Below are 12,007 nucleotides of genomic sequence, written 5' to 3' on the forward strand. Positions count from 1 at the left end.
GTCCGTCTGCTGGAACTTTTGTCACATCCCCAGGGTAGCTGGGATCCCAGGATGGACTTGGGCGGGGTTCAGCTTGAGTTTCGGGTGTCTTCCACCTCTGTAGTACTTCTTTCTGCACAGGACACAAAAGCTATGAGGTCCTTGTGCTGCCGAGCATGTGAAAGTGCTAATGGCCCAGACGCCTGTCCCTGTTGGGCTTCCTACCCTGTGAAGGAACTTCCTCATACCATCCCAAACCTGGCCAGTGGCCAGTGTTTTCCTGGATACCATTGAGTCCATCTTTGTTCCCCAGTGCTGTGGCACTTGCTCAGGACTCCGAGATGATGCTGTGCACAGCTGACAAAGCAACACTGCTAACCAGTCTTTGGGGTCCACTTGTTCCCTTGGATCAGCTGGTTTAAGGGGTAAATTTACCCAGAAAGAATATAGCAGACTCTATCTGCCCACTGTGGGCAGGAGCTTGTCCTCGCATACAAAGGGTCTAGTTTGCTTTACTAAAGGAGCTTAGTCTCCGTGAATGGGAGTGGGGACATGGCCACTTCCTTCTCTGGTCAGACCTGAATTTCCTTACAGACTTCAGGTAGAAGTCAGACAGGACAGAGGGAGACGATCCCTAGGACAAGGGATCCTGAGAGCCTGTTCCCAATGCTGCTGGAGCTGTGCTTAGGCTCTGACTGCTCACCCACATGGGAGGACATTAGGTCTTGTCCCAGCATCTTAGTCTCTTTGCCACAGTGGGACCTGTGCAGCGGCTGCCACAGAGCTTAGAGCTACTCTGCACCATACCTCAAAGACGTGTGGTCCACGACTAACTAGAGTGCTTGAAAATCTTCAGATGGAGCAATCCTCTGAATGACGCTGGTGCAGGGACCTGAGCAGGCAAAATGGAAATAGTGGCCAGTAACTCAGGACAGTGGTGACATTGGATGCAAGCCTGAACTTGGCCCTACCTCTCCCCTACTTTTCTCAAAGTCCATAGTATCCATGGTCCGATTGTTGACACAACATGAACATTGAGGTGGCTCTTTGGACTTGTTCTGTTTCAGAACAAGACTAGAAGCTCTGCTGTCTACTGCTATCACCATGGCAACACAGCCATTGATTTTCTCTTGGTCACCCCTTGGCCGCATTCCACTCTGGCTTTCCCATAGGTGGGAGAGGAGCTTCTGAGGAGCCAATGTGTAGAGAGTAGCCGAGAGAAGGCAGGATTGGTAACTGTCCGGTTTGGAGGGGGGGTGCTGAGGGAGGGTTTGACTGTCTCACCTCCTGTCTGCCCCTCTTGCCTCCCGGTGGTTTTAACAGCACGGTGCCCTGGCAGCCCCTCAGCTGTCTGTCTTCACCTAATGAGAGCTCTATATTCGGGCCTTGTTCAGGCGTATGCTAATTAGCTCTCAGAGGTGCCTTTCCGCTCTAGAAGCCACCAGAATAATTGAGCATCATGGATATTTGCTTCAGAAGGCTCTGGAAGGTAATGTGTGCCTATAGCCAAGTCTGAGCAGCTGATCCCTTGGCATGGAGTCCTCTGCCACTGCAGAGAGGATGACAGTTCTGACTCCTCCCAGAATGACTGGGGTGCTCAGCAGTCAAGCACAGCTGTGCCCCGGTACCCATTGATGACACTGCATAGCACAGGGGTCCTACTGCCAGGTTCCCTACCGTGTTCTGGGGACAAACTGACCTCTAGGAGGTTATAGCAGCTCAAATCACCAGAAGGATGCAGGTGCCTCCTCTCCCCCCTGCAAAACGCCACCCGGGCTGCTGACTACAGAGAACCAGTCCCCTGTCTGCTGCCATCCTTTAAGACTTTGCATATCGAGCATTTCAGCCACTTCCATGGCCTGAGGGAGGCCTGTCCCTCTTCCAGCAGAGTACACACTCCATTACAACTATATTATCAATGTCTCTTTCCTTCTGGGATGATCTTCCCATGCTGGTTAAGGTTGGGGTTTGCATGGGGTCCTGTGGCCACTGGATCCAGTTTCCTGAACCTGCAAGGGTTTGACTGATTGGCACATCTGGTGGTTTTTACTTTGGAGGGTCCAGGAGCAGAATCCCTTAGTTCTCCTGGATCCTTATTCCTGCCACACGGCTTCTCCATGAGGTATAGAATGCCTAGGGAACCCACTGAGACCTAGGACACGGGGTTGGGAATTTAGCTCAGTGGTAGAGTGCTTGCCTAGCAAGCGCAAGGCCCTGGGTTCGATCCCCAGCTCCGGAAAAAAAGAAAGAAAGAAAGGAAGGAAGGAAGGAAGGAAGGAAGGAAGGAAGGAAGAAAGAAAGAAAGAAAGAAAGAAAGAAAGAAAGAAAGAAAGAAAGAAAGAAAGAGACCTAGGACACAAGACGACGCACTGATCTTTGGCTGCATGGCATGACGTGGGGTCTGTCTGAGACCCCATAGGTTTGCCACCACGCCCATCCTGGCCCCTGGTGTAAGAATGTCAGAGGGTAGTACTCCCTCTGTCTCTGGGAGGAGGGTACTCAGAGACCCTGGGGCTCTTTTCTCTTTACTTATTTTTTTTCCTGCTTCACTCACCCTTGCTGCTCAGAAGGGGGTGGGGGTTGTCTGGGAACAGCCCTCAGCGGGAAATGCTAAGCTATAGTAATGGAGACAAGCAACATTCAGCCCTGAGCAGTTGCCTCACCAGACCCTTCCCAGAGCTGAGAGACCTAGTCCTAATGACTAATTCTAATGCTGTCTGTCAGGGCCAGTAACCCTTTCTTACAGACCCTGGAGTTAAGGTCTATTACTCAGGGCACCGGTTTCTGCATGGGGACAATTTCAGCCAGCAGATAGGCAGGGGACCAAGGTCTCTATTGCTAGGGGAGGTAGTCAGCTTGGGAGACAGCAGCCTCTAAAGGACCATTTGGACCATCCCCTTGTGTGGTGTCAGATGTCTCTTCCACACCTGGCTCACTCTTTTTTTTTTTTTTTCTTTTTTTCAGAGCTGGGGACCGAACCCAGGGCCTTGCCTTTGCTAGGCAAGCGCTCGACCGCTGAGCTAAATCCCCAACCCCCTGGCTCACTCTTTAGCACTGCCTGTAAGCCCTGGGTGGAAACTGATTCCCGTGTCTTCTGATCCTGATGCCACCTTCTCCCAGTTTCTTGAGCAGAGCAGGTTTTGAACTTAGATCACCTGTTTGCCTTCTAGACGCAGGTGTCTGACAGGCCTGCCTAGCCGGTGGCCCTGACACAAGTGAGTCCCGAATGTCATGCTGCACAGAGAGTTGGATGCAGCCACAGAGTGTGTGGGGGTGGGGGGTGCTGTAGTCCAGCAGCTCAGTGATGTGCAGCCGCTCGGCGTGCCTCCCCGTCATTCCGGGATCTCTTTGTAGGACTGAGCCGTGCTAGTAGAAGTTTGCTTTTTACTTTTGTTTATTTTGCTTTCGCCTTTGTGTGGAGGTCTGAAGACCGCTCTCAGGAGTTAATTTTCTTCTACTCTGTGGGTCCTGGGGATTAAACTTAGGTCATCAGGCTTAGTAGCAACTGCTTTTACCCACAGAGCCTTCTCATTGGCTAAACGTTTCCTCTTTAAGCTCAGACCTATGAAAATGTCATTCCCTCTCCATGTAGGATCAGGAGCCCTTCATCTGGGGCCTGACGGGGGCCTTGGGTGGAGTCTGGTCTTTCCCTGACTGATCTGTAGGTGGCTGCCCAGTGCACTGAGCCTGGGCCCCCGTCTACACCCATTTCCTGCCACCACCACAGCCTCCCAGGTTCTCTCTTCCCGTCAGCATCTTTCCATTTGCACGTTATGGGAACGCTGAGTGTCTGGGGAAAGTAAAGACTGGATGTTTTAATTATTTTATCACATTTTATTTACACTTGTACCATATGGTCCAGGATCACACGCAGTTGGTCAGGCCTGGTGGCAGCACCTTTACCTGCTGAGCGGTTTAACCGGCCCAAGACTGCGTATTTTAAGGTGCGGCTATTATGAAAAATACAATTTAGGGGGCCACTCCTCGATTACAGAGAGGTAAGGCCCTGGTGTGCTGGAAGCTGAACTGTTCCCCACAACCCCACACGCTTGCTTGGCACAGCGGTCAAGTCGATGGAGGGCTGGTTTACCAAGGAAGAAAACTGAAGGTGTGCCCAACAAGAGCAGTGTGAGCCTCAGGGAGGCACTGGGCCACGAAATGGCTATTTCTGTGCTCTGTGGGTGTGGCAACCTTACTGAGCATCAGGGTAGTGTTGTCACAGCGTGGCAAGAAGTTCCTGCTCCTAGGAGAGGAAGGGAAATTCGGGCTAGAAGCAGTGTCATCGTATCAGTCAGCAGCTGGCTCAGAAAAAGGATGTTCACACACAACGTATCAGAAGAGAGCTGAGCAGGTGGACCAGCATGAGCACTCAGAACTGTGGTAAGGCTAACGCTATCACTGCACCAGGTTATCTCCACCAGTGAGCCAATTCGGGCCAAATTAAAGTATAAAGGAAGGTTTTATTGGGGGCAGCTCTCTGCCGAGTTCACCAACCACACAGGAGGGGGTCAGTGAAGTCATCACAGAGCAGGAAACAGAGGGGAAGGAGAAGAGAAAGAGAAAGCACACACACACACACACACACACACAGAGAGAGAGAGAGAGAGAGAGAGAGAGAGAGAGGAACCAAAATACAAAATATCTGGACTATATAGTGAGGGATCAGAAGGTGAGAGGAAGCCCAGCCCCTGGGTTTGAAAGTTCAGCTCAGCACAGAGCGTGGGACAAGCCGGCCATGCCCTGTTACAGGCAGGGGCTGAGGATGCTGGGAGAACCTGGAGACCAGGTCTACTTTGGTATATTAAATATGAAACCTGACTGTATTTGCAACTTTCCCATAGGCTAGAGGGTGGGGTGGGAAGAGTGCATGCCCTGTCTTCCCTCAGATACAAAGAAGCAACAAAGCCATGGCATCCCACTTTTGATCTCCAAGCAACCTCCCACCACGTTGACCCAACACTGTTTCTGGCAGCCCCTGGGAGTGGCTGTAGAACCAGCCTTCCCAGGATTCACCCACAGCTGTAGCCAGTGGCACGGTTGAGTCCCCACTGCCAGCACTCTGTGTCCCAGGAGACTTCCTGGTGCTTGCCAAGTTCAAGTGGAAGGTGAGGTCTGCACCTAGGCTGGGTTTAAGACTGGGAGGAGCAGCAAGGTGGGGCCCACTGCTGCTGCCTGAGGCCTCTGCCACTGTAGGCCACAGGCATCCCCAGAACCCATTCCCTTCCCCTTATCCATGGTTGCACTTCCCTCCCATCCTACCTGTTGTCCCGTTCCCAGCCTCCATGGCATTTCTGAACATCCACACAGGCCCTCTCATGTTGCTGGGATGGTTGTAAGTATCTGAGTTTAGATGGAGACACTGAGATCTGCCTCTGTGTGGGCTGCTCTCAACTCTCCTTTCCAGAGGTTCTGAAAACTAACAGTTTATGTGCATTTTCTATGCCACTACTGGGGCACTTGCCACATGGGAGTATCTAAGTGGTCTAGAGCACTGGCTGCTCCTCCAGGGGAGGGACCTGTGCTTGATTCTCAGCACCCACATGGCCACTCACGACAATCCACAACCCCAGCTCTCGTAGATTCAACAGCCAGTTCTGGCCTCCCTGCACCAGACACACACGTGACACACAGATATAGATACACTCAGCCAACACACACACACACACACACACACACACACACACACACACACACACACAATGTTAAAAAAAACTGTACAGCAGGAAGGCTGATCGTGTTCAGGTATTCCTTAATTAAGGCCGTCATGAACCTACAAACAGTTGTGCTGGATAGTTTTATGTGATCATGGCACAAGTTATAGTCATCTGAGAGGAAGGAACTCAACTGAGAAAATGCCTCTATAAGATCATGCTGTAGGCAAGCCTGTGGAGGTTTTTAAAACTAGGGATTGGTGAGGGCCCGACTTGTTGTGAGTGGTGCCATCGGCCCAGGGTTCTATAAGAAAGCAGGCTGACCAAACCATGAAGAACAAGTCAGAAAGCAGCTCCCCTCCCATAGCCTCTACATCAACTCCTGCCTCCAGGTTCCTGCCTGTTTTAGTTTCTGTCCTGACTTGATAATGAACTCAGGTTTAGACTCCCTTTGATGATACAGAAGTGTAAGCCAAATAAACCCAGAATTGATTTGGGGGCTGTGGTCCACTTAGTCCAAAAAAGGCTGTCTACCAATGGAAGGTTCAAGAACCCAATAGTTGATCAGTTAGATATCCAACCCCAGTTAGTTATTTCAACCCAATAGTTGAAAGCTAGATATCTCAGCTGGTCTGCAGTATACACCAGAATAACCAAAGATGTCAGTGAAGGAATGGACTTGCCAGCGAGAGAAAACAGGCAAACAGCCCAGGTACATGGTCTCTCCACACATGGAGTATTACCTGTCCGTGGAAAGGGAGTCTGCTGGATGTGGTGGTACACACCTGTGATCCCAGTACTCAGGAGGCAGAAGCAGGAGGATCAGGAATTCAAGGCTCTCAAAGGCTATGTAGTGAGTTTGACCCTGAGGCCAGCCTGAAATACGTGAGATCCTATCTCAGAGAAACAAAACAAAAACAAAAAAGGAGGAAGGGGGGGTGCTCTAACCTCTGTTGTAACACGGATGGGCATTGTAAATGTATCCCAACCCATGTGTTTTTTCCCCCCAAGAAGGGGGACATTTCCACACGGACTGAAGCCAGGTTACCTATAGCACCAGAAATCTTTAAAACTGAGACGTTAGGATAACATGCAGTGTGACTCACTGGTGGCTGACCTTTCAGCGACTTGACTCACTGTTAGTTGGTAGAAGTTGAAGGGGGTGTGGTCTCCTGCTATGGCCGCCTGTGTTTTTATACTTTTGTCCCAAATGTCACATATTGTCTCTGGGACCTACGTGTACTTTGCGGGGGAGGGTCTCCCTTACTTCCTAAGTTCCCAAATATCTTGGGGCCTTAGCCCCATCCTCACCCTCCTAAGTTACCGCTTTTTCACTTTGATGGGCTAAGGCTGACTCACTGCTCTGGTGTGCCTGGGACTTCCGTTCCTCCGGGATCTCTCATGCCTGCTCCCTGGGATGGGCCACCTACTGCCAGTCACCCCTGCTGACATACTCCACTCCCTGGAGAGGTTCATCCGGTGGCAGCTGTCTGTAAAGATTTACCCTCCCTCATTCACTGTTTGCTCTGGCACGCTGGGCCTTCTTTCCCAATCTGATCCGGTTTTTCAAGTTTAGGGCCCACCTGGGCTGTGGCCTAAGAGCTCTAGGTCCCCAGGGGATGGGTGGATCCTGCCCTGGCTGAGGCTGGTTAAAAAGCCTCTTCCTGGGGCTAGAGAGATGGTCAGTGGTTAAGTGTGCATACTGTTGTTCCAGAAGACCCAAGTTTGGTTCTTTCCTTGCCCCAGTGTCAGCTGCCTGTAACTCTCCTCAGGGGGATCCGATGACCTCTTCTGGCCTCCAAGAGCACCTACACTCAGGTGCACAAACACTATAAATAAAAATAAAAATCTTAAGCCAGGCAATGGTGGCTCAGTCCTTTGCTCCCTTTACTTGGGAGGGCGAGGCTGGCAGAGCTCTGAGTTCAAAGCCAGCCTCTACAAAGTGAGTTTCAGAACAGGTAGGGCTTTTACACAGAAAAACCCTGTCTCAAACCAAAAATAAATAAGTAAATATCTTTTAAAAAAAAATGAAGCTTTCCCTCGCAGCTCAGTATACCCAGGAGGAGCTTCCAAGAGAAGGAGAAGGTGTGAGGTCATGGAGTCCACTGTGAGAGCCCAGCCCCTGCGTCTGTGCACCTGCTGGCCAAGGAACAGAACTTATTGTAGCTTCTGGCAGAAGGCAGTGCCCCGGTCAGAGGTTCCCTCCTCTGCAGTGGGGGTGCTCAGAGTGGATAGCTGTGCCAGTCTTCCCTTCCATGCTGTGGTCGTGGCACTGCAGGGGTTTAGTGCTGGCGCTCTGCGCGCTCAAGCCCCACTGCACGTGTCTTCCTGCAGCTGCTTGTAAAGTGCAGTTTAAAACTTCACCACGTGGGCTGATCTTACACAGCACCAGCTTGCAGCTAGCCCAGAGCTCGACGTGCGCACACGCGTGCAGGTGTACACACACACACACACACACACACACACCCTGTTCTGTGTCTTTGCCTCAGTGTTCCCCCTTTTCCCGTGTATACCCACTAGGTCTGGAAACAGGCTATGCAGCTGGGGCTCTGAACTGAAGGTTCTAGCTGATCCAGACACTGTGCTCTATGTCTGAGGGTTGATACAGCCCAGATGGAATGGTAGCCGCTGTCCTGTGGGGTCTGACACCCACCACCAGGATGAAAATCTGTGTGAAACTTCTCACACCCTTGGGCATCACTGCTTGATTCTACCCTTCTCGAATTAGCATGTGCTGCTTTTGTGGGTAGGGGAATGTTTTCTGTTCAGTCTTGACACTGACTTGTAACTCTGGGTCTAAAGAATATGGTCGGGGCTGGGGATTTAGCTCAGTGGTAGAGCGCTTACCTAGGAAGCGCAAGGCCCTGGGTTAGGTCCCCAGCTCCGGAAAAAAAAAAACCAAAAAAAAAAAAGAATATGGTCAGAGAGTACCGATCTATAGGGAGACTTCTAACTAAGTGCATAGTTTGTCTGGTCGCTGCTGCCCCATTCCTCCCTTCCTAGACCCCATAGCCCTTCTTTTTTTCTTTTTTTCTTTTTTTCTTTTTTTTTTTTTTTTTTTGGTTCTTTTTTTCGGAGCTGGGGACGGAACCCAGGGCCTTGCGCTTCCTAGGCAAGCGCTCTACCACTGAGCTAGATCCCCAGCCCCCTGTGCTTCTTCCTTGTCGTGGTGCAGTGGGCTTTCATCCTACGGGACCTACAAATGCAGGAAGCCAAGAGAGCTTCCCCAGGTACTTCCTTCCTTGTCATGGGGCAATGGGTTTTCATTCTTCCAGGACTTACAGATGCAGAAAAGCACAGAGGACTCTGGGACCTGCCACTCACATGGCTGTCCTTCTGGCTTGCATACTGGTGGCTTCTGGTCTGAGTGTAGAAAACTCTGATTTGTGGCTTTGGGTTTCCTATGAGCTCTGTTCTGAGCATGTAGGACACTTCCCTGATGGCCTGATGAAAGTCAGCATGGCTGTGCATGTGTGCCAGTGGAAACCAAGGCCTTTCCTCATGGGGACTGTACCTGTGGCCTTGCCCCTTTCCACTGCCCTCACCCACTTGTCTCTGCTTCTCAGAAGGGATAAGGGACAGACTCCTTCACATTAAATGCTGCCCCAGTCACTTCAAGCACATCAGAGTCCAGGTTTAGAATATGCTAGGAATGGGACTTCCATCCTTTACAGAGGGACCTGGCAAACCAGAGGCTACTTGCCCTGTCCCTCTGTGTGTAGGTTGTCACTGACTTGGTGGTCACAGCTTCCTATTGGCCACGTACAGTTATGGCAGCCCTGTCACCTCTGGGAGTTCAGTTTCTGGGTGTACCATTGTACCTTTTCATTACAAGGGTGTGGTGTTAAGCCTGTGGTCATAGACACTTGGGACAGGGTGGTAGGCAGATAGTTGTGCTGAGATATTTAGCCCTGACAGCCGCAGGCATGTGTATCCAGGTAAATTAGATAGTCTGTACAAAGTCCCAGGCAACTGTTAGTTTGCCTTCTGACCACAGAGGATGACCTGCAGGGAGGTGGTGGGCAAGCAGGGTGGGGCTGTAGGGTAAGCCCTAGATCTGGCCCCTGACTACCCTGCTAACTGACTGGGCCCAGTTGGCTGGCATAGCCTTGTAAGCCGTGCTCGCTAGTGTAGGAAGTCTGTACAGTGTTCAGTGTCCCTATGATCAATGATATTAAAGCAACTCTTGGGACTAAGAGGGTTCCCAAGAATCTGATCCCCATGGGTCCCAGATGAACTCCCAGAAGGAAGCTGAGGTCCTAGAGGAAAGAACCCTCTAGCTAGGACATGGACTTCTGTTGTCAGGATTTCTTTTGGTTTCTAGCTGGTGACAGTGGGTGCCAGAAAGCCTCCTTGGGAGAAAAGTCCTGCATCTGAAAGGACTCGGGGTGCAGCTTAGCAGCATCAACTCTGGCTTCCAGGCACAGGCATAGGCTCCCCTCTGTCTATGCCCATAGTACCTAGCCAGTGTCTGGTCTCCTCAAAAGGAGCTAACAGATAGTGGCCAATCAAGTAAGTAGAGTGAGACTCCTGTTCTCTACATACAGGAAAATGAGAGAATTTATCTCACAGATGAGGTGGGCCTGTGGCAGAGAGAGAGGGCAGCAGGCTTATTGGTCCTAGGTGCCTTATGTACCTGACCCATTACATGTCCCCTGTGGACAACTGAGCATGAGACCCAGGGTGTCACCCCAGGTCTCGGACCCTAGAAAAAAAGAGGAACTAGGGTCTCATGCCCAGTTGACAACAGAGGATACGTGGTGGGTCAAGAACACAGCAAGGCAGCCAACCAAGACCCTCCGGGCCTCACCTCTAGGTGCGAGGTGGGAGGTAGATGCTGGGATCTACTGACTTAGTCACTGTTGGACCGAAAAGAAAGTGTGCCTGGCCCTCGGTCCTGGAGGCTCTTCCTTACGCCTCTGTCTGTTGTATACTTGCCACAAGCAGGAGGTGGGTGTGTGGCAGCTTAGTGATGACTTTGCTGGGGGCTCAGCTCAGTCCAACATTGGGCAAACGCAGACATTAGTCCAGCCTGGAGCGTGTGCCAGAGGCAAATGGGTATGAGCTAGGTGGGACCCAGACTGAAAAAGCCACGGATGGCATTGACTGCTGAGCGGCTCAGCCTCTGTTGTCTTAGCTTCTCCTCACAGGTAGGCCACGGCACAGCAGGGTCCCTGAAGTATTGCTGTGCGAGAAAAATGTTTATGGAGCCAGAGCCATGCCCATGTCCGGCGCTCTGTGGCCCCTGAACCTCGGTCTCCTGCTAAGCAAACAGTCCTCCTTCTGTTGGCTGTTCTGGGCCCACCAGCTCTGCTGACTCCAGTCACTGGAACACCACTGGGAAAAAAGGGCACACTCTTTCAGGGCAAGTGGTTCTGAGACCACCTTTTCCTCCAGAGGCCGGAGCCAGCTGAGCAGCCAGACCCAGAATGCCATTCAGCCTGTCACTTCTTTTCCTATGGAAACTGGCAATGGGGCCTTGGGTCAGAGACAGTAGTTTCCTGTGTCCTGCACCGGGAGGTGTTTCTGCTCTGGAGTGGGGCTCGGGACATCATTGGCTTGCTGGTGTCTGAATGAGTGTGAGGTCTGTGTAGGTGCCTGTTTGTTCTCAGAGCTGTGCCAAGGTAAAAGTCCACCCATCGGTAAGGCTCTTCCGTCACATGTCTCCTCTGTCACATGTTTCTGTCCTGAGCATGTGCTTCAGTGTGGACATGTAGCTCCCACAGGATGCCAGGCTCTAACTCGGACTCAAATAACTCATCATTTAGACTTTTCTGTTCCTCCTTCGCCTCCCAAAAGCCCCTCTGTCTAGAGTCACAGAACTTCTGTGGTGTCCAGTTGTACTGGCTGGTTTTGTGTGTCAACTTGACACAAGCTGAGGTTATCACAGAGAAAGGAGCCTCCCTTGAGGAAATGCCTCCATGAGACCCAGCTGTAAGGCATTTTCTCAATTAGTGATCAAGGGGGGTGGACCCAGCCCATTGTGGGTGGTGCCATCCCTGGGCTGGTAGTCTTGGGTTCTGTAAGAGAGCGGGATGAGCAAACCAGGGGAAGCAATCCAGTAAGCAGCACCCCTCCATGGCCTCTGCATCAGCTCCTGCTTCCTGACCCGCTTGAGTTCCAGGCCTGCCTTCCTTTGGTGATGAACAGCAATGTGGAAGTGTGAGCTGAATGAACCCTTTCCTCCCCAACTTGCTTCTTGGTCCTGATGTTTGTGCAGGAACAGAAACCCTGACTATGACACCAGTGTTTCAGCCCTGGTGTAGGCATGGTGATTGGAAATATCTAACCCCTCTTTCCTACAGGGGACGTCCTCTTCCAGATGGCCGAAGTCCACCGGCAGATCCAGAACCAGCTGGAAGAGATGGTGAGTTTGG

The 12,007-nt window shown here is 51.5% G+C and overlaps 1 protein-coding gene across 7 annotated transcripts in view; it reads left to right on the forward strand.

Annotated features, from left to right (window-relative positions):
• Window positions 1–12,007, forward strand: part of Baiap2 (BAR/IMD domain containing adaptor protein 2) — a 67,179-nt gene that overhangs the window by 28,097 nt on the left and 27,075 nt on the right. For all 7 annotated transcript variants that reach the window (XM_006247872.4, XM_006247869.5, XM_006247871.4 and 4 more), the window contains 1 exon segment: window positions 11,936–11,997. In XM_006247872.4, the coding sequence (XP_006247934.1) occupies window positions 11,936–11,997 (62 nt within the window).

This window comes from Rattus norvegicus, chromosome 10 (genome assembly GCF_036323735.1).
Source record: "Rattus norvegicus strain BN/NHsdMcwi chromosome 10, GRCr8, whole genome shotgun sequence".
NCBI classification, from domain to species: Eukaryota; Metazoa; Chordata; class Mammalia; order Rodentia; family Muridae; genus Rattus; species Rattus norvegicus.